The sequence below is a fragment of the Bubalus bubalis genome, chromosome 23, assembly GCF_019923935.1.
Source record: "Bubalus bubalis isolate 160015118507 breed Murrah chromosome 23, NDDB_SH_1, whole genome shotgun sequence".
NCBI lineage: Eukaryota > Metazoa > Chordata > Mammalia > Artiodactyla > Bovidae > Bubalus > Bubalus bubalis.
Genome location: NC_059179.1, coordinates 23,546,523 through 23,569,428, shown reverse-complemented (window position 1 = coordinate 23,569,428; position 22,906 = coordinate 23,546,523). Strand labels below are relative to the sequence as shown.

At 45.3% G+C, this 22,906-nt stretch overlaps 1 protein-coding gene and 1 pseudogene across 3 annotated transcripts in view; one reads left to right on the top strand and one right to left on the bottom strand.

Annotated features, from left to right (window-relative positions):
• The window catches only part of WBP1L (WW domain binding protein 1 like), a 61,108-nt gene that overhangs the window by 28,856 nt on the left and 9,346 nt on the right, over nucleotides 1–22,906 (bottom strand). Inside the window, exon 2 of one of the 3 annotated variants that reach the window (XM_025274156.3) lies at nucleotides 10,998–11,045. The exons of 1 other annotated variant lie outside the window; for it this stretch is intronic. In XM_025274156.3, the coding sequence (XP_025129941.2) occupies nucleotides 10,998–11,045 (48 nt within the window). Of the gene's footprint in view, nucleotides 1–7,757; nucleotides 8,392–10,997; nucleotides 11,046–22,906 lie in introns of those variants that run through there. One more of the 3 variants, XM_006064899.4, reaches the window with a different exon arrangement.
• LOC112581679 lies at nucleotides 20,676–20,798 on the top strand (annotated as a pseudogene).

The following is a 22,906-nucleotide window of genomic DNA, read 5'->3' as shown; positions in this document are numbered from 1 at the left end:
AGAGAAGGATGAAGTCAATCTCACAAGTGCACCTACCCAGCGAAGGATTAGACACACAAAACCTTCAGGAAGTACTCATCCTGGTGACTTGACGATGAAGTAACCCCACAGGCTGTTCCTCCCCCATGTTCCCCATGCCTCTTAGCTACACTGTACAAGCAGCCGCGTGAAGGGATCCTCCAAGGGTTAGGTCAGGGCTGTGGCAACAAAATTTCACATGATGACTTGAGACAGACCTTTGAGACCGACCTATGGCTCCCTGGGCTTATAGGAACCCAGCACAGTCTGAGCCTGGTTCATCAACCCAGAAACTTACTCCCAAGGCAGGGAAATGATTGCACGTTCTATTTTTGTGGGCAGCCCATTCCAGCCTATCCGAGGCTGCCTCACCACACTCCAGAACCACACCCCAAGGAGTGGGAGGTCATAGGTATTCACACTACTGCCTGGGGTGGGGGGGAACCCAAGGATTTCCAAACCCTTGAAGAAAACCATAGGATAGGCTGTGCAATATTTGAAACCAAGAATGAGACCATGTGTCACAGTTCAGTGGAAGCTCCTGAGAACATGTGTGTTAAGCAAGAGAACCAAACAATAAAGAATACTCTGAATCTCTTTATTCAATGCCCAAGGGATCCAATGTCTTCTATGCAACTCAGTCCCAGCAAACAATTCACCACTTTCAGGTAAAGAAGTCACTGTGCCACACTCCAGCTGCCGGTCTTCAATGCCTATCTCCCTCTCTCCTGAGTGTGTATTTTCTGCCACTGCCCCTCCTATCTCTTTTAGTTAAAAGAACAAGACAGGTCAAGCAAGTGACATTGCATTGAATCTCCATTTTCGCAACAGATGCTTCTCCTGAGGTAGGTCCAGGTTCAAGTCCAGTTGAGCCCTTCCCAGAGGAGCAATGGCTACAGAGCAAGCGCAGAAATGGCTAAACCAGGTCAAATTTGCAGGGCGTTTCAACTCACTGTTACTACAAATCAATAAATAGAATTAAGATTAGTGCCAAGGAGGAACTGTCATCCAGGTGTTAGGGAGTCAGGGCAGGGAAAGAAACTTTATAGCAGTTTGGTTTTTATTCCCCCCAAGTAGCCTTATATTACTCTTTTCCTAGACTAAAATTTACCTCTTCAAGGAAAAGGGGTGGGAGGGGGTGGATCAAACTCATGGGATATTACTGGAGGAAGTGAATGTTTTCTTTGGCGCCATTCTGGATAAAAGTTTCAAAATCAGCAGATACAGTCTTCTTTTCCACTGAGTTACTTGTCCAGTCTGCTGGTTTCTCTTTGCTTTGATAACAGAAATGTGATGAAAAACAAGCACATTCCTCTAAAAAAGCAGCTTCTTGCAACAGAGACGGTTGGTGGTGGGGGGTGGGGAGCGGGTGTTTAAAAAAGTCACCTGAAAGGCTTAGATGAGAACCACCCTTTCTGTTAGGTGACAGGAGGGAATTGAGGTGTTTATGGAGCTCTCGCTTGTAGTAGTCACAGATTTTTACAAATCAGTTCCAATACGAATTTTAGCTTCCACCTCTGGTAGTACAAACAAGTGCTACCCTGGTATCTGCTGCTGTATTTAAAGCCAGTTCCCTCAAGCAGGGTCTCGCTTACTATGTCCTAAACCTGGTTCAGTTCAATTCAGCTGGTCAGTTGTGTCCGACTCTTTGTGACCCCATGAATCGCAGCACGCCAGGCCTCCCTGTCCATCACCAACTCCTGGAGTTCACTCAAACTCACGTCCATCGAGTCGGTGATGCCATCCAGCCATCTCATCCTCTGTCATCCCCTTCTCCTCCTGCCCCCAATCCTTCCCAGCATCAGGGTCTTTTCCAATGAGTCAACTCTTCCCATGAGGTGGCAAAAGTATTGGAGTTTCAGCTTTAGCATCAGTCCTTCCAATGAACACGAAGGACTGATCTCCTTTAGGATGGACTGGTTGGATCTCCTTGCAGTTCAAGGGACTCTCAACTGTCTTCTCCAACACCACAGTTCAAAAGCATCAATTCTTTGGCACTCAGCTTTCTTCACAGTCCAACTCTCACATCCATACATGACCACTGGAAAAACCATAGCCTTGACTAGATGGACCTTTGTTGGCAAAGTAATATCTCTGCTTTTTAATATGCTATCTAGGTTGGTCATAACTTTCAAGGATAAAAAGCCCACACAGGAGGGTAATGGTGACTAGGAACTCAATCCCAGACGAGGAACAGGGCCGTGGGGAGGCAGGCTGACAGCAGATTTGCTGCAGAGACTCCTCCTATGACATGCAAGAGAAGAGACGACACTGAGGACGTCCGCCTCCAGAGTTGCCACCGCCGCACCGGAGCTCTGTGATCTCCAAGAGTTAACTTCGTAGTTTCAGTTGCCTCATACGAGAAAGTTGATAAGAACTCCTACCTCATGGGTGGCTGTCATGATGAAATAATCGAAGTATCATGGCCGGCAGTGTAGGGGTTAAATTAGAAGTTAGCAAATTCCCTCAGCCCTCTCCCTGGGCATGCCCTCGCCACTTGCGGCTCCCTCACAGCACTTTCAGCGTTGTCCTAGGGAGTCCCGAAGATTTCTGACTGTGTCCAGGGAGTAACTAGGGTTCAGCACTCTGGCTACTCTGTCATATTCAGCATCAGGCCATGCAAGGGCCTAACACAAAACTTCCCTGGTGGTCTAGTGGTTAAGAATCCACCTGCCAGTGCAGGAGACATGGGTTTGACCCCTGTTCCAGGAAGATCTCACAAGATGCGGGGCAGCTAAGTCCCTGCACCACCGCTACTGAGCCTGTGCTCTAGAAAGCCACGCACCACAACGAAGAGTAGCCCCTGCTCAGCCCCACTGGACAAAGCCCGCGCAGCAACGAAGACCCAGTGCGGCTAAGAAACAAATAAATTAAAAAAAAAAAAAAAAAGTAAACAGCCCCCTGTGCCTCTACCCCATACGTTCCAACCTGGGAAGGGCACACTGCCTGAAAGGGCCCAGACCCACCACAGCTTCGCTGGGGACGACTTATTTCACTACCAGGGATCATCACACTTCCTCAGTGAGGACATCTCAGGGGATAATTTTCCGAGAGAAAGGCAACATTCGAGGTGCAGAATATAAATTATCGTCTTGATGGATCCAGGCTGCATTCCAGCAATTAGAACTCGCACTGGTCCTTCCACACACCTGCTGTGCAACAACCGAGACCACTGGACTGGGGAAAGGACCACCTGCAAAAGCTACCTTTCCACCCGGGAACCGTGCCGCTCCGCTCCTAACGTCACGCGCCGCCACCTGCGTAAAGCTCCACCATCCGTGAGCTCGCTCTATGCCCCCTACCTGTGAGCACGGGGATAAAGTTTCTACCCCTTTGTATCCACAACATGCTTTGAGTAGAACAGGTGCTCAATACTTTTCAGATAGAGATGTTGGTCACAAGAACTTCCAGCATTATAAAATCAATACCTTCTGAATTAAACATGAAATAGAACTCATTCAAATCAGCAGACCAAGAACATTCTGTTGTAATCTTGTTCTTTGAAAATCAGTAATCCATCTGCTAGGTATACAGGATAGATTCCCTCTTAACCAGAAAACTCATTTTCTGATCTTGCCAGATAAGGAAGGGACGGCATGCTCAACTACATGTTCTACCTAAAATGCACCATGTGGTGCCACAGCCCAAAAGTACAGCAGGTGATTCTCTTCAGAACTTCAGCCCCAATAAGCACAAACACTGTTCTCTAGTCAACCCTGTAGCTTCCAGGGGGTTGTCTTAGCTGTCCTTTAACTGGAGAACGAACACAGCCTAAGGCTTCCCTGGGGGCTCAGTGGTCAAGAATCCACTTGCCATGCAGGAGACATGGGTTCAGTCCCTGGGTTGGGAAGATCCCCTGCAGAAGGGAATGGATACCCACTCCAGTATTCTCACCTGGGAAATCCCATGGATAGAGGAGCCTAGTGGGCCACAGTCCATTAGGGCTGCAAGAGTCAGAGGTGCAGGATAAAACTTAGCAACTAAACAACAACAAGGCCTAGCTGCCCTTTATAGACACTGAATTCATGCCACGCTCATTATTGGATTGAGGCCCCTCATGCTTTCCTTCCTTCTCTGTGTCATAAAGGACACCAGTACTTGCTGAAGCAAGGTCCTGGTCTTATCTCAGGAATACCTAATACCAAGACTCATCGATGACAGTGTCCTTTCTCATCTGCAGGAGAAAACAAAAACAACACTCCCAACCTGATCTGTCTGGAATGCTCCTTCCCCGGCTCATAGGTCTGGTAAACTCCTACTCATCCTTCGAGACTCAGGTCAAGTATCACCTTCTCAGGAAAGCCTTCCGTGCCCATCCTGCTCCCCAAGCCTGATGCTTTCCCACCCTCTGCTGTCCTAGTCCCTGGCGGTCCTCTGTTTCAGGCTTAGCACACTGTCTTATCATTATATCCAAGCTACTAAAGTGCAGGGAAGGGGGTGAGGGGTGTGGGCCAAGTTGAGGTGGAATCTCTCCAAGTGTGGCCAGATATTACCAGGTCTGAACCACCTGGGGAACTTAATAGAAATGAAGATTCCTGGGCCCTGGCCCCACACCTACTGAATCTATATTCTAATCACCCCACTCCTAGGTGATTTTTATGCATTTGAGAACTACTGCACTAGAGTGTGATTTCTAGGAATAAGCCCGGTGCTTTATTTATCCTCTGTGCCAGATCCACATTCATTAAGTGCAGTGGCATTATTCAGTAGATGCGATGTGCATGAGAATCTTCCACAGAGTAAAAAGCAAAAGGGGACCCAGAGACACGCGTCTCATTTGGTACCTGGGCCACCTAGAAATAAACTTCAGAAAACATGCCCCGGTGGGAGCAATGCATTAATCCAACTCCACTTTCATAGACACTGGTAGATAGCAAGGAAAACACCAGGCTTTGGAATCAAAATGCCTGGGGGTTTGAATATTTTAAAACAAAACAAACCAATCAACCAAACAAACAAAAAAAGCCAAAAACAAATAAACGTTAATGACCTAGCTAGTTTCCCTAGCTAGCTGATCAACCTTGGACAAGTGGCTTACCTCTGTAAGCCTCAGCACAACTACCAGAGAAACAGAATCACAATCCACATAAGATAGGTGTGTTACGTGTATTAGGAGGGAAATAATATATGAAAGCATATGTGTGTGTGTGTGTGTGTGTCTCTCTCTCTCTTCTCGGAGAAGGCAATGGCACCCTACTCCAGTGCTCTTGCCTGGAAAATCCCATGGGCGGAGGAGCCTGTTAGGCTGTAGTCCATGGGGTCGCTAGGAGTCGGACACGACTGAAGCGACTTAGCAGCAGCAGCATATATATATATATACTGAAGCGACTTAGCAGCAGCAGCATATATATATATACTGAAGCGACTTAGCAGCAGCAGCATATATATATATATATGCTATGCTAAGTCGCTTCAGTCGTGTCCGACTCTGTGCGACCCCATAGACGGCAGCCCACCAGGCTCCGCCGTCCCTGGGATTCTCCAGGCAAGAACACTGGAGTGGGTTGCCATTTCCTTCTCCAATGCATGAAAGTGAAAAGTGCAAGTGAAGTTGCTCAGTCGTGTCCGACTCCTAGCGACCCCATGGACTACAGCCTAACAGGCTCCTCCGCCCATGGGATTTTCCAGGCAAGAGCACTGGAGTGGGGTGCCATTGCCTTCTCCATATATATATATATATATATATATACACACACACACACACACACACACATATAATGTATGATAAAGACTAACAGCGTATATGTTTTGTGTCATTTTCTTAAAAACAGAATTATCACCAAGTAATTTTTAGAAGGCTGGCATTTACAAATAGCTCCAATAAAGAACACAGCTTCACTGTCAGACACAGAAATACTGGAAATATACAAAATTATGTTACCAAAAATACTCAGGGTTTTCACAGGCCAAGTTTGAATCACAGAAGGCTGGGGTAGAAAGGGCCTCAGGAGGTCCTCAAGTCCAGCCCTCTACCAGGAACCCATTCAGAAACAAGAACGCAGATTCACCCCTGCTGTGCAGCCTCTGAGACGCTCCCCACAACCAAACCAGTCCTTCATGCCATGCCACCCAGCTCTGCATCCTCTCACTCAACTGTGCGGAGGTTACTGGACATGGCACAGATTATAGTAATTACTACAGTACGGATTACAGGAAGCAACGGCCTCCTAAGTCGCAGTCAACAAACAATGTCCAAATCCCAGGGCAAGAGCTCCTGCCATCATATCCTCCACCTCTGCTAGCAGTCCTCTAGCTTCTAGTTTCCTTATGTTTTTACTAAATGCCTATTCTCAGTTAGCCAAAGTGCTGGTGTTTTAAATACATTCTTCCGTCAAATTCTCCCAATAACTCTTCCAGTAGGTTTTATTATTTTCAAGACGAGGTTCAGAGCAGTTATGCAGCCTCTGAGACCCTGCGGAGGAGCCAAGATACAGAGGCAGGTCTTTCTGGCTCCCCAGGCCTACTCTTTCCACTGTACCAGGCAGTTTCCAGCTGCTATTCCCCACCTGCTGACATAGCATGAGATGCTTCCTATTTCCAACACTGCTCAAAATCCTCGCCAGGGCTTACTCTGCCCACAAGTCAAAAGGACAGCCCTTCCTGAGGGACAGAGGAAGTGCTCCAATCGGGTCCCCACGCTCTCTGCCTGTCTCTGCATCAAAGGAACTCTGAACAGTAACAAAAGCAGTAATAGAACATGTGGAGCTTTTCAGAAAAGCTTACTTTTAGGAGAATTTCCGGCCACCCAAGGGACACTCTAGCCCTTTTCTAAGTGTGAGGTTAAACAGCAGTCCCTAGAAGCATATATATTTCTTTTGTAAGACTCTGGTTTGATCACATCTGTGGCTTTTTCTCACCCAGGAACAGGCAGCAGAAGGGTGTCTGTCTGTCCCCACCCCCGCTTACAGCCGCTGCTGATTACAGCTACACATTCCGATACAGACATGCCTCTCAGACCAAAGAGGGGGCGGGGGTGGCCTGATCTCAGAAGCCCTGGAACAAGTGGTTGGCAACAGCTGTGTTCTCAGAAGACCGCAGTTGGTCGCTACTGTTTTCTCATTCCACACTAGGTTACCGGCTATAACTCAAGTGCCCCTACTTCAAACGGCGGCTCGCAAAGTACTCAAGTCTCTGCCACAGGGGTCTGCTGACTTGGAAAAATCCATCAGGAAGACCAGAGTGTGGTCAGTCCCACCCCCACCCCTCTGAGACATTCAGGACGTCCCTCGGACCCACAGCCCTGACCACAGGCTTAAAAGGAGAAAGTCTCTAAAAGGAGCCCTTCCCTTTAAAAGAAGGCCCCCCACCCCAACTCAGAATCTCTTCAGAAGCAGAAAACTGTGAAGAGAACTCTGCTCACTAACCCAATCAAAATGGAGAAGGAATAAAAGGGGTTTTGATCAGGAATCCTGTTCCGCCTCTCCCCCTCCCAGCCTCACCCCTCAACTGTTTCCTCACTAAGGCTTTGGCAATGGTTTTACTGTGTCTCATGGAAAATCAGAACAGATAATCCAGCAAGAGCTCAGGGATACATGGGGGTTAAGAACCCGGTGGCCAGGAGAGTAAGAAGCAACTAGAAAGCAGGAAGAAAAGCCTGGAAAATTCTGTAAGGGAGCTGGCCTGCTATAACTGCGAGACATTTTCTAAAAGGCTCCCTCCACCCAAAGCAGTAGTGCGAAAAGTAAGCTCCCACCCTCTTCCCTTTCCGAACCCAATCCCCAGACCACCCGTTTCATTACCTGTCTAAGACCCAAAAGGAAAGGCATCCTGCAAGAGCATCGTCCACACTAACGTTGGGAACAAAGGGCTTTTGAAAAGTTAAGGTCTTGGAAGGAGCATTTTCCCTGGCGGGTCTGGTGCTCAGCGTTCCCGGTTACCCGGCCTTCCTTAGCAAAGAAGAAAAAGTAAACAGAGTCCTGGGACCAAGCGGGCACTCTTCCTCCTGCTCTCCTGGCTGCTCCCCCCGCCTGGCTCCGACCCACCCCCACCTTCTCGTGACATATCTCAGACGCAGCAAAGCTGAAGCTGTCTGCCAAGGGGGAAATGACATCAGTTCAGGCACGGCAGAAAAAACTCCAGACAGCTGCTGTAGAATACTGAGAAGGATGTGCTGCAAACCCACGAAGTCCAGCTCTGGACCCACCTAGGGCTGGAGCCGACAGTGAGGGGGGACAAGGCTGCTGCCCCCTCCCCTTTGCTCCCCTCGGCTCTGAGCAGGCTGGACTGTACATAAATCAAGGTTTTAACGCTGCAAAGAGCTACATTTCTCTGAATAATGACGGGATTCTAAGAGCTCCCAGGGAATTGTTTCTCCTCCTTGGTTAAGAAAACAGGGCCCAGGAGCTGTCAGTTTCACAGAAATTTCCCCACCCCACCTCTGCCAGAACCCGTGCTCAACAGTGCACCGTGCCTGGCTGTTCCAACTTTCTCAAGAGATGGATGCAATTCAGAGAGGGCTGGGAGAGGCACCTCTTTCCCAGCGAAGGTAGGACATGTTACCTTGGGTGCTGACCTCTCGAGCCCTCGCTCTGACAGGAGAGTTTATGTTTCATAAACAGACTGCATGTACAGGTGCCAACATCTTTCCTCACTTGTCTTACAAAAGGTACAACAAGTCCCACCGCAGCCTCCAAGTTGCCAGTGAAGCAGATCTCTATATTTAAACTGACTCTTGCTTCTGAAAAGTTCACTACCTCAGGTTTGTCAGACTTTCTTCTCTAAGTGCAGTTTATGGAGAAATGGCTCTCTACAGGCAAGCTTTTGTACAGGAAGCAAAGGCCCCGGGGTTGGCGTCCTCACCTGACTTTTCCCAGTCAGCAGTGTAAGCCAGCTCTTGACTGGCTAGCGTTCCCTAAACAGCAGGTCACACTCCCTCCCTCCAGCCGTGAAACCTTTAGCAAAGACAACAGTAGCAAGGGTCTGTGTTTGGATTTGGACTTGCAGAAACGACGCACAAGGAGAACAATCTTCAGAGGAACGTTGTAAACCCAAAGTTACTTTCTAATAACTTTCTAGGCTGCAGATTAATGATATTTCCATCACTCAAAGCAAGTATATCTCATCTTTTTATTTTCTGCAACAGTTTTCTTTCAGTGATACTCAGCAAAGGCCCCCGTGGGACTGGCACTGTGCTGGGCAGACCCAGGTAAATAAAAAATGATTCTTGCAAATTATTTTTCACCTCTATTATCTTTCATTTCTACTGAGGACAATAAATTAGCAGTACATAACACTTACAGCAAGGTGACTTGCCAAAAGTACTTTTCAATCATTAGTGAAACCAGCCAGACACACAATGTACTTGCTGCAGGTCTCCCACTGACGGTCAAGGTCACATCGACTTTCCTGACAAGGAAATGAATAAGCCAAGCCAGCTGGGCCATTTCCTGGAGTCTCACAAAGAAATGACCAGCAGCCTCATTGCTATGGAGAAGGGAAGAGGGGTGAAGTGGCTTCTGCCACTGCAGGTGTTTGGGGAGTAGGAAGCCATTCTTCAGCGAATATGTACCCTCAAGATGCGGTCATCTAGTCTAGCCCATGCCTTGTTTCTACCCTCACACACAGGATGAACAGCCAGCCAGGCAGGCCTGGACACTCAGACACATCCCTCTGGCGAAGAGAGAAGAGACAGCTTTCCATGCCCTCTTTTCATTTCCTCAAATATAGACCATCCTCAAACACACCCAGCATTATTAACTTTGACAATAAAACTACTGGAAAAGGCATCCTCAACCCCTCCTGGGCAACTCTGCTCTGAACCTACCTGACAAGACAGCATGACACCCACAGCTCTATGGAAAGAGTACATGGCGTAAGCGTACTATTCATTCATTCATTCCACACCTACTGAACGCCCACAGCCAGGCACTGGTGTAGGAGCTGGAGGTACCTCTGTGAGCAAGACAGTCAAGAATCCTTGCTCTAATGGACAAAGGGAACTTTCCACATTTCTAAATAATATTTATCAGCAGTCATCTCTGATTAAATGGAACTGCAACAAGATTACTAGAAATTAAAAAATAATTTTGTCAAAGTTCAATCTAAATGATCAAAATTGCAACACAGGCTTCCCAATTTCCTTGCAACCTAATAAATCATTCTTTTAAGGATGCTACTCAAGACAGTGTTTCTAATTAGCATTTGTCAACTTTTTTCTTTTTACAAGATTATAAGATTCTGCGTACAAGGCAGCATTAAACCGAAAACAACATCACATACTCTAACAAAGTGACCACTGAGAATGGCATCTTCCTCATTGATCTACTTTTCCTTGCCCCTAGTCCTTGACCAACCCTCACTGAGCTCTAAAATTTGGGGGATGAGGAGAAAGAACAGCTGAAATGGCAAATGCAGGCATTCCCAGGAAGGCAAGTTCACATTTTGCCATGACTTACAAATATTACCACAACCCAGGGACAAAGTAGTCAATTTGGGGATTTAAGAAGCAAAATGATAATCAGTAGTTTCTACTAGTCTGAAAAAAGATTCTTTTATATAAGTGATCCAGGTTCATACATGGTGGACCAAAGCTAAGTCAAATCCATCTTCAAACCATTTTAGTCAGTTCCCTGACACAATGTAGAATTTGATTCAATGCTGAATTCACCAACTTAAAAAATGGGAGGGAGGGGGAATTCTCTGGTGGTCCAGTGGTTAGGATTCTGTGCTTCCACTGCCAAGGGGTACGGGTTCCATCCCTGGTCAGGGAACTAAGATCCTACACGCTGCAAGTCACACTAAACCAGAACTGACCAGCATTATGCTGTCAAAATGTTCTAGTTTAATAACTGTTTATGGCCCTGAGTAGTGACAAAGATAGTAATGCTGAAACCCTTTGCATTAATTTATTAAAGACGACATACTGCAACAGCTATACTTCTCTGATAGCTCAGTCGGTCAAGAATCCGCCTGCAATGCAGGAGACCCTGGTTCGAGTCATGGGTCGGGAAGATCCGCTGGAGAAGGAATAGGCTACTCACTCCAGTATTCTTTGGCTTCCCTTGTGGCTCAGCTGGTGAAGAATCCACCTGCAATGTGGGAGATCTGAGTTCAATCCCTGGGTTGGGAAGATACCCTGGGGAAGGGAATAGCTACCCACTCCAGTATTCTGGCCCGGAGAATTCCATGTACTGTATAGTCCATGGGGTCACAAAGAGTTGGACACGACTGAGCGACTCTCACTCACTCACTCATTGCAACATAATATATATTCATAGCTAGTGAAATTCATTCCTTCACTATAGTTGATTTAAGAATCTTTTGGCAACATTTTCCTAGGCAGCCTATGCATTTATCATCCTTAAATTCTGAGAAAGGGCTTCCCTGGTTGTTCAGTGGTAAAGAATCCACCTGTGGATGCAGGAGACACAGGTTCGATCCCCGCTCCAGGAAGATCCCACATGCCAAGGGGCAACTAAGCCTGTGCACCACAACTACTGAGCCTGTGCTCTAGAGCCTGGGAGCCACAAACACTGAACCCATGAGCTGCAACTACTGAGGTCTGCATGCTAAAAGCTTGTGCTCATCAACAAGAGAAGTTACCTCAATGAGAAGCTCATGTACTGCAGCTAGAGAGCAGCCCCTGCTCACTGCAACTAGAGAATGCCTGCACAGCAACCAAGACCCAGCACGGCTAAAACTAAATAAATAAAACTTTAAAAATACATATTAAAAAAAAATTCTGGGAAAGAGGCAGGGAGAGATAAGTTATTTGCTAGTACTGACAATGAAACCAGCCTTTATGTTAAGAACTTTCATTTAACCAACATCTCATGATCTCATCATGTAGGTATTAATATCCTTACTGCTCAGCTGTAGAAACTGAGGCATATGGAGACCTGCCCAAGGTCACATAGCAGGCAGAGTAAGAGCAAGGATCTGAATGACGTCTCTGGCTCCAAAGACTCTTTCCTTTACAGTAATACAGGAGTCATGATATTAGACCAGAAGTGACCAGTAAAGCAAAAACCAGAACTGAGGGTCAGCTAAACGCTAAGCAGACACTCATGTCCCCATTCAGCGCTCTAGAACCCTCTGTAAGATTGTCACTTACCACTGGATCTGACAGTGGTGTTCCCAAGGATAGGGTCAGGGCCTCGCATTCAGACCGACTGGGGCCTGAGCTCCATGAGGTAAAAGACTAGGACAATCCTAAAGTTCTCAAAAGTTCCCAACATGCAACCGGTCCCCACACAAGGAGCAAGGTGGCATGGAAGGTCTTCCATGCCTTGGATCTCAGGTAACCTGGTGAAATGTTCATTGGCCAGCAGAGGCTAAAGGAGCCTAGGGCTGAAGGCTCTGAGTTTCTCATTTCGCAATCAAGGAATCTGAAGAAAGAGGGTTTTGTCAGAACAAGATAGCAACTGCCAGCTTCCAGGGCAGGAGTTAATCTCCAGACCTAAAGCCTTTTATTTCCAGACGCTTTGAGTAGAGGCTGTGATGCAGACACAGAATATCTAAGATAAAAATAAAATACCTTTCTTATCACTCTCAGGCTGTCTACAAGCACATTTAAATGTCTTCGAGTTCTGACTCAAAAAATGCAGAAATGAATACTTACCCAAACCCCAGATTGACAGGAGCGCCACAATCAAAGTCAAACCAAGACATCATGTCATGAATGCAAGGCTGGGCATCAATAAAAGGATCCTGAAGTAATTATTTTGGGGAATGCCATAAGAAGAATTCCAAGCCCAGAACAAAGATTTGCAGAAGCTTGCCAAGTAGAAATGTTAAGGACTGCTCAGCTGCCAGAAATCAGGAATACTAACTTATCTGTGTCCTGGGGCTGGACAAAGGCAGACAAGGAGCAAGCCTGCCGAGGCAAGGTAACACACCTCTCCTGGGTTCCGAGAGGGACAAGGAGTTCTACAAGGCACAGGGCTTGTTTCTTCTACAAGGCCTCCGTGAAAACCCGGGGATGCTCTCCTACTGCTTTCCTGAGTTTTCCCAGAAGTTGGCTGGGTAAATAGCCCACGACTGCAGGACACAATCACTTGTTAAACATCAGATGATATATTTCAGAGAGGGAGAACCTGAACCTATGTTGCTATCTCATATTTTACAGATGACAAACATGCGCTTCAGTGTAGTCAGGTAACTCTTTCAAAAACACACACCTAGTAGGCACTTGGAGCCGGCATTTCAGCCAGACCTGTGTGGTTGGACAAAATGGCTTGAACACGCATGGACACAGTGTTTTGATATTACACCCGTCACTTCCCCTTCTTCTGTGACATGATAGTCACAGTCACGTCCAGCCACCAGGATAGACCACGGGGATGGGAAAGATCACTACTGGATGAACTGGCCTTGCCCTGAAGGAGTGACTTACGCAATTACACAGTGCGGGAGAAAAGACCTCAGACAGAAACAAATGGCACCCTATAATAAAAGTGAGGAAAGGAGGAGAGCCAGAAGTGTAAGAAGAGCTTGAAGAAAGGAAGCTGTTGAGGGACAGACTGGCCAAAGAAAGTGTCACCGTGAGACGGCTAACTAAAAAAAAAAGTAGGGTTTGGGGGAGAAGGTGAAACACTAAGCAAGGCCAAGCATGACCAAAAGCATGAAAACAAGGGCACACAGGGCATTCAAGAAAGGCCGAAGAAGATGAAGCAAAGATCAGCTGGTGGGACAGTGCAGAGGCCAGCACATATGTCTGTTTACTGAGCACCTGTAAGTGGTACAATTTTTCTTTCTGATGACTATGGCAGCACTATAAATGTCAAGGGCAGGAATTCCTATTTTGTTAAGTAAGTTAAGTATCTTGGTTCTCTTGCTGTTTAATTACATTTACTCCTAAAATATGATAAATCTTGAATCTGATTTTGTGGGGGGGATGTGGGAGGTGCAAGGAAGACATCCATGCAATGCTGCTACTGCTGCTAAGTCGTTTCAGTCGTGTCCGACTCTGTGCGACCCCATAGACGGCAGCCCACCAGGCTCCCCCGTCCCTGAGATTCTCCAGGCAAGAACACTGGAGTGGGTTGCCATTTCCTTCTCCAATGCATGAAAGTGAAAAGTGAAAGTGAAGTTGCTCAGTCGTGTCTGACTCTTAGCGACCCCAAGGACTGCAGCCTACCAGGCCCCTCCATCCATGGGATTTTCCAGGCAAGAGTACTGCAGTGGGGTGCCATTGCCTTCTCCATGCAATGGTACAGCCTTCATCTTTTAAATAGAGAGAGAAGTCAAAGTAGCAGAAGCTGAAACTGGTTTACAACAGCTTCCTAAGGTTTCTGCCTCCTGCTTATCTGCCCCTTAACAAGAAAATCCTTTTCTGTTGACAATCAATCACTCTGTTGGTATTTATTACCTTAGTGGATAAATATTTACTGTCTTCTCTGGAAAGTCTAGGGGTCTCTGAAACTTACCACTAACCAGGAGCTGTCACTGATGGTTAATGAGCTGCTGCTGGGTCTACAGTTTTAGCTTTATCAAGCACAACAGCAGCCTTGTTTGTTTTTATACCAAAATGCTAGGTTCATTCTTCCTGCCCTGAAAACAGTTCAACCTCAACCAAACTGGCAAGTAGCCAAGAACTACAGGAAAATCAGCAAGCTACAACTAAGGCTGTCCCCAGAAAGATTTCATGTCTCCTCACAAACTGCTCTCTAAACCAAAAATCGGAATAAGAAAAAAGGGGGGACCTAGGTCACACCAAATACATGATACACACACACGTGACCTGGAAAGAGAACTCCGTTTAGGGAAATTAGACTTCAAGGCCTCCACTAAATCTGATTTCAGCTTCTACTTAGGGACAGGACAGAGAGAGACTCAACCCACTTTTGGTGAAATGGTGGCAGGCCCCTGGAAGGGCCAACATCATGTCATTTTATTCAACATACCTCAACTCTGAGGACCTGCAAGCAGCTCTGGGCTCTCCGGGTGCAAAGTCATAAGAGCAAGTGTGCAGACTCTCCAATGTAAGATCTTGGTTGTGCTTTATAAGAAGATCCGCTCCTTGTCTATGTGTCAGCAAAGTCATTTATTCTCAGGCTTATCTCCTCTTGTATAGTATAAACAACTAAGGGCAAGGTACATAACTTTCATTTCTGTGTTGCTCACAGTACCAAGCAATGCATCGCACAAAGCAGGCCTTCAAGAAAAGACAGTCACATGGATGAGGGAATTGACAACTACAGAGAAAATGGTAAAAATGAAGTTAATACAGCTAAACCCGAAACATTAGGGCAGGTGACTTTTTCCTGGTCACAGAAACCTGAAAAACAGCTGAGCGATAAGGGGAGCACCTGGATGGTACTCTGAGCTCATAAGGCTTGATGAAGGGATTGGGAAACCCTCTGGTTATCCACCTCCAATTTTCTCAGCTGAGGAATTTAAAGCACTTAAGCCATCTCAAAAGCCAAACTCCCTTCCTCAAGGTACAGCTGGGACATGACTGAACACCCCAGTAACAGTTTTTCAGTTATGGGGAATGGGATGAAGCGGGTCCTGGTTTTGTCTCCCATTCACCAGAAATTCCATTAGCAACACCAGGAAGTTTCCTTTTCTGCTTAAAGGACTATGAGACTTAATAAGGCCTAGCTGGAAACACAGCTCCTGGCACCAAGCCTTTTCTCATTTCCTAGATCTTATGTAAATCAAATATTACCTCCTCCTTCCTTAGGGTATTTGGTAACCAAACTTTCTTCAGGTCTAAGATTTCATGGTCAAAAACACCAGCAGAAAACTTTAAGACAACTTATCCTTCCCAGAAGATGTAGGGAGTGTGGAAACTTCTGGAACATGCACATCCATAGCCCAAGTAAGATGATGACTGAGGTGGTGAAACTGGAGAGGGAATCACACCAGATGCCAAGGATGCTGGACCTTTCATCACATTATGGCCAACCAAGGCCACACCTGAACCCTGTGGATTCCCAGGCCACAGGATGACAGCAGTATGTAAACCAACTTCAAAGACACTTTGACCATGGGTCCAAATCATGAAGAAAGCATGAGAGCAAAGCAAAGGTGGGCAGGCAGACCCTACTCTGTATGCCTAACGTCTAGGGCAGAAAATGCTGGAAGGGCCTCTGAGAAAGCATCCCATCACAGCAAGAAGTCAGTGCAGGCTACTCTACCTCTCGGGAAAAAAGGCAGCACGTACCAATATCCTATTTTATATTCACCGTTCCGAAGTCCTTCACTTTGCTCAAGATGCATATCCTTGGCAAGGTGCGCTCAGTATTATAGAAAAGGAGGCACTGACCACCGAGAGACACAATAAAGCATCATTCTTGTGAAGAATTCAAGGTTTATAAACTACTTTCACATCTCTTTTCGTTGTTCCTTACATCAGCTGATGATGGGGCCAGGCAGTTACCACCACTCCCACTTGCCGGACAGTACACCAAAGGTCTGAGAATGCTAGGTGACCTAGGGCTAGACCGACGGTTTCTAACTGAAGGGGCAGAGGTCTTCCCGTAGAATCCCAGTGAGTGACCGCCTACAGGCAGACTTCCCTGCAAGCTAGACTCTGTCAGGGCTCTGGCACTCTACCACTCCTTCTCATGACCCTGGGCCAGTTACTTCACCTCTCTGAGCCTGCACTACTTCTATCAGCATCACCCAGAGGCCGCTCCAAGGCAGCTATTTCTGTGATAAGATGCTCACATGGTTGAAGAAGTTTACAGTCTCTTTTAGAGATTCACGGTGCATGTGCTTTACAGTTAAGCCTCCGAAGGGTCCCACGGTTAAGCAGCTTCTTTAACCCTAAGCCTCCTACACTTCAAACAGCACAGCCTTTCTTACTGAACATTTGTTCATAGAATCATTATCTTATCGCGTCTTTCAGCCTCCAAATTCTGTTTTCCATCTCTGCTCATCAGTCGTGAACTGCCCCCCCCACCCACATACTGTACCCTGAGGGCAGGCATAGTCAGTCAGGCTCTGGATGGGGGACACTGTGCTCTGGACAGCTGAAAGACAAGCCATGCGGGCTGGTCTCCTCTATTCCCCGTGTTTCTCTGAACCTCTGTGCAATCTCTGATAAGAACAGGATTTTTCCAAAACCTCTCCCTACACAATCAGAAGTTTATCTTTCACTTTATATACTGGGCACAGACTAGAAATGGATGCATGTGTCCCCCACCCCCTAAAAAAAAAGACAAAGATTCCAGAGGGATAAAGGAGAGGACTGCCATGATTAAAACTTCACCACTAGAGCTGTTTAAGTAAAAAAAGAAAGACCTGTGGTTGGAAGAGCACTTTTTGATACTCATAGGACTGAAGGGTGTCGCTGGGTAGTATAACTTTTTTAAAGTGGTGTAACTCTTCTGGATAATTCCTTATGAAAACAGAAGAACTGTCATAATTAGCTGAATTTTCTCATTAGATTTTTACCTCTAGATCCAAATTAAATTTTCACATGCAAGATCCTCTCCTGTAATGTTAAGGAATTATTGTCAAGTTTTTAGGGTGTGGTATGGGAGAGCGGTTATGTTCTGGAACAAAGGCCTTTTATCTTTTAGAGATTCAAACGGAACTATTTATGGTTGAGATGATAGAAGTCTGCAACTTGCTTCAAAATAATTGCAGTGGGGAATGAATGGAAGTGAAAGTAGATATAGGTAAAAACAAGACTGGCCAAAATGCTAAATTGCTGAAGTTAGGAGGTAGGTACGTAGGTACTTCATTGTATTATATCATTCTCTTTAGTGTTATTTTTGCAAATGTTTAAAATGCTCCATAGTAAAATAAATAAAGGATCTTATTCTGAATAATGTCCATTTTTTACCCTAAATAATATTAAGTTTAGAAAGCCCTAAAAGAACTAGGGAACACCAAAAGCTTGAGTAACAAAAGAACATAAAGTGACATTGATCAAAATTAAAAACAGCTGTATTTTAAAGGACACCATCAACAAAGTGGGAAAAAATCAACAGAGAACAGGGAAAAAATATTTGCAAACCATTTATCTGATAAGACATTAGATAATGATATCTGATAAGTATTAACTGTGGGATTCTTCAGAGGCTTAACTGTAGAACACATGTATCATGAATCTCCACAAGAGATGGTAGAAGACTCTGGCCAAGAGAAGGCAGACTCTGTGGGCCTCTTACAGCAGAAATTACTGTCTCAGAGCCACCTCTAAGCCAGCTCAAATAATTGGCCCCGGGTCATGAGAATCAGAGGTAGCATGGCTAGGTGTAGAGTGCCAGAACCCTAACAAAGTCTGGTTTTAAAGGAAAATCTCTCCTTGAGCACTCACTCACTGGGATTCCATGGGAAGGCTGCTGTCCCTTCAGTCAGATAAGACTGCTTATTTTAAAATAAGCCAAGGATTGAACAGGCATTTCTCCCAAGAATATAAGCAAATGACCAATAAGAACACAAACAGACGCTCAGCATCACTAGTTATTCAGTTCAGTCACTCAGTCGTGTCCAACTCTTTGCGACCCCATGAATCACAGCACGCTCCTCCTGCCCCCAATCCCTCCCAGCATCAGAGTCTTTTCCAATGAGTCAACTCTTCACATGAGGTGGCCAAAGTACTGGAGTTTCAGCTTCAGCATCATTCCCTCCAAAGAAATCCCAGGGCTGATCTCCTTCAGAATAGGCTGGTTGGATCTCCTTGCAGTCCAAGGGACTCTCAAGAGTCTTCTCCAACACCACAGTTCAAAAGCATCAATTCTTCGGCGCTCAGCCTTCTTCACAGAACCACAATGGGATGCACCCACCAGGATGGTTATGATTATTGGAAAAAAAAAAAAAGGCAACAGTGTTAAACAGTATGTGGAGAAGCTAAAATCCTAACAAATTGGTAGTAGGGATATATAATGGTGCAGCCACTATGAAAAACAGTTCCTCAAAAGTTAAACAGAGTGATCATATGACTTAGCAATTCCACTTCTAGGTATATAACCAAGAGAAAGAAAACATATGTCCACTCAAAACTTGTATATTCATGTTCAAAGCAGCATTATTCATAATAAACCAAAGTGGAAAGAGCCCAAATGTCCATCGGTTAAGAACTAAATGTGTTACATACATACAATGGAATACTAATTGGCCATAAAAAAGGAATGACATATGGCAGCAACATGGATGGACCTAAAGATCGTCATACTGAGTGAAGTCAGAGACAAATATCATATATCACTTATATGCGGAATCTAAAAAATTGGTACAAATGAACTTATTTGCAAAACAGAAATAGTCACAGATGCAGAAAACAAACTTATGGTTACAGATTAGGATTGCCAAATACACACTGCTATATATAAAATAGATAACTAATAAGGACCTACTGTATAGTACAAGGAAATTGTCTCAACATTCTGTAATGACCTACATGGGGAAAAAAATCTAAAAAAGGAGTGGATATAGGTATATGTACTCTTTGGAAGGACTGATGCTAAAGCTGAAACGCCAGTGCTTTGGCCACCTCATGTGAAGAGCTGACTCACTGGAAAAGACTATGATGCTGGGAGGGATTGGGGGCAGGAGGAGAAGGGGACGCCAGAGGATGAGATGGCTGGATGGCATCACTGACTCGATAGACGTGAGTCTGAGTGAACTCCGGGAGTTGGTGATGGACAGGGAGGCCTGGCGTGCTGCGATTCATGGGGTTGCAAAGAGTCAGACACGACTGAACGACTGAACTGAACTGATAACTGATTTACTTTGCTGTACAGCAGAAATGAACACCAGCTTCCCTGATGGCTCAGCAGTAAAGAATCCATCTGCAATGCAGGAGACATGGGTTCAATCCCTGGATCGGGAAGTGCCCCTGCAGGAGGAAATGGCAACCCACTCCAGTATTCTTGCCTAGAAAAAATGCCATAGACAGAGGAGCCTGGCAGTCAATGGGGTCACAGACAGACACAACTGAGCAAATAAGCACACATGCACGGAGAAACACAACATTGTAAATCAACTATACTCCAATGAAAATTTTTTAAAAAGGAGTGGCTTACTGACACATTACAACATGGATGAACCTTGAAAACACGATGCTAAGTGAAAGAAGCCAGTCATAAAACAGCACATGGTGTATGATTCCATTTACCTGAATTGATCAGAATGGACAAGTCCACAGAGACAGAAAGTCAATTAGTGGTTGCCAGGGATTTGGGGGATCTTGGAAGGAGGGGTGGGAATGACTGCTGATAACAGCGCTTCTTTTGTGATTGATGAAAATGTTCTGAAATTAGATAGTGGTGATGGTGGCCCAAACTTGTGAATATACTAGAACTCACTGAATCGTATATTCCAAAAGAGTGAATTGTATGGCATGTGAATTACATCTCAATAAAGCCGTATTAGGTCTGGCATCCTGCAGTCCATAGGGTCGTAAAGAGTTGGATGCGACTGAGTGACTCAACAACAAAAGCTGTATTTCAAAAATAAAATAAAAGCAAGCCTCAGAAAGCACTCTCAACTCAGAACAGGAAGTACCAAATGGAGGTTGGGGACTGGTGTCAAGAAGCCTCAGGGAGCCCCTCAGCTCAGTACAGTACATTGTGAGCTGAGAGCAGCCAGATCTGCAAGTGGCAGTGCTGGGGACAGAATGAACGATGATCCAAAACCCCCCACTCTTTTCCTTGCTCAAGAGGGTACAATGGTACGTATATCAGAATAATAGCATATATCCTAACTTACCTTCTCTAAGAATAAATAATCTCACACTTTACTATTAGAAACCAATTGTTTTGCAGCCAATTAAGCTGATCATGGGGGCCTGGTGCAAAGGCTGCAAACAGCAGCCTCCTCGGTAGTGTATGCAGCCTGTTGCCTGTGCTAAAAGATTGCTCAAAGGGATCCTGGAGACAGCCCTTTCCAGGACCTTCAAGACTGGCATGCTGTCCCTAGTCAAGGTTCCAGACAGGTAGGCTCAGTGTCTTTGGAAGGCCTCAGTGGCCAGTGGCCTTCCAAAGGGCACAGTGGTCAGGGTCCACGTTGGCCAAATTATAATGTCTATCCGCACCAAGCAGCAGAAAAAGGAGCATATGACCGAAGCCCTCCTCGGGGCCAAGTTCAAGCTCCCTGGCCATCAGAAGATCCACATCTTCAAGAAGTGGGGATTCACTAAGTTTAATGAGGATGAAAACATGGGCACAGAAGAGCGGCTCACCCCAGATGGCTGTGGGGTCAAATACATCCCTAATCATGGCCCCCTGAACAAATGGCAGCCCCTGCACTCGTGAGAGCCATGGTGCTGTCTCCTCCTTATTCATACCCACCAGTAAGTCCTACTTTCCTGTCCAAAATAAAATGGCGAAAAAACACCTCTCACCTGATTGCCAAGGGGGATGGTATGTAAAGCGATTCATGTTCAGTTTGGACAAGGAGTAAACCAAAATGTATTCTTAAATCGCTCCACCAAAAATAAATCTTGTGTCAGTAAGGGAATGGGGAAGCCTTAATGTTCACCAGAGCTAAGATAATTAATAATAACAGCAACAAAGGTTAACATTTGCCCAGTAATTACTATGTGGCAGGTACTGCCTATAGGCTAGGTGCTATTATCCCATTTTACAGATGAGGATACTGAGTTAACTAACTAGCCCAAGGTTATATGGAAGTAATCTGGCTCTAGAGTCTGCACTCCTCAACAATGCCAGTTTCAAGCATCTCTTCTTCTGGGATACTACCATTGAAGGGTGGTAGTTTGGGCTTGAAATTAAACTCGTGTGCCTCACAGCAACTGGCCAACAGCTCCAGGCCACCTGCCTGACATTCTCGAGGGGAACACAAACCACTTCTTTTGGCAGATGAGCAGGCATTTCTACCCTCCTCTGGCTACAGGCCCACTGCCCTTGGGTGAATCCTGCTCCACAGCAAAGGGAGCAACCAGTTTGCAGACAGGGAGGAAACCTCTAGGCCTTTGAGGAAGTAAACCGAAATGTTCTCTAGAAGCCTGTGTTAAGAATCAGAAGACACATCTTCAAGGATAAGCAGAAGGTGCCAGTGAAGAAATGTTACTCATGTGTGTGGGGAAGTAAGCCCTACTAATGGGAATGTGAACTGATACAACCGTGTTGGGAAGCAACTTGGCACTCTTGGCCCCGAATTCCAAATGTCCACACGTTATAATCCCATAACCCCCAATTCCACTTCTAGGAATCTAGCAAATTGCAGACAGAAATAAGTGCAACAATGGTCACTACAGCACAGTGTGAAAATGCAGAACCTTGGACACAATGTATGTTCATTAATGGAGAGGTGGTTAAATAACTTATGATCTCAAGCAGTAACATACAGGCATTAAAAAAAAAAATCATGAGGCATACACGCCATATGAAAAGAAATCTACAATATATGAAGGTTTAAAAGAAGTGCATATTGTTAAAATCCTACATGTAAAGTATCCATTTTTGTTTCAAAAACAAATGAAAGATTCTATTCAATACTCTAATGGCTCACATGGGAAAAGAGTCTAAAAAATAGTGGATATGTGTATATGTATAACTGATTTGGTCTGCTATACACCTGAAACACAATAGTATAAATTCAATAAAATTACATACTCCAATAAAATTTAAAAAATAAATGAAAGAAAACAAAGAATGCTACCCATACCAACAATTTCATGTATTTTATGTGTATATAAGTTTATACATAGGAGTTATATTACTGTATCTATAAATATGCAGCATAAGCAGAAAAACCACCAAAAATACACACCAAACCACAAACTTTCAATTTTTCCTCTAAGTATTTTTGTATTTCTCTGTTACTTACCATTGTTATGAGCCATTATTATTTTTGTGTAACTAAAAACTGATATGAAAACGTAACTTAAAGACCAAAGAAAAGCAGCAATCAGGTCTAAAAAAGGCAAGGGAGAGACAGCCAGAGTGGACCTTCTGCTGAATCAGGCCAGAGCAGGTTTTCTGCTCCTCGCCCCCATCCACCGCAGCAGCAGCAGCAAGAGGATTTG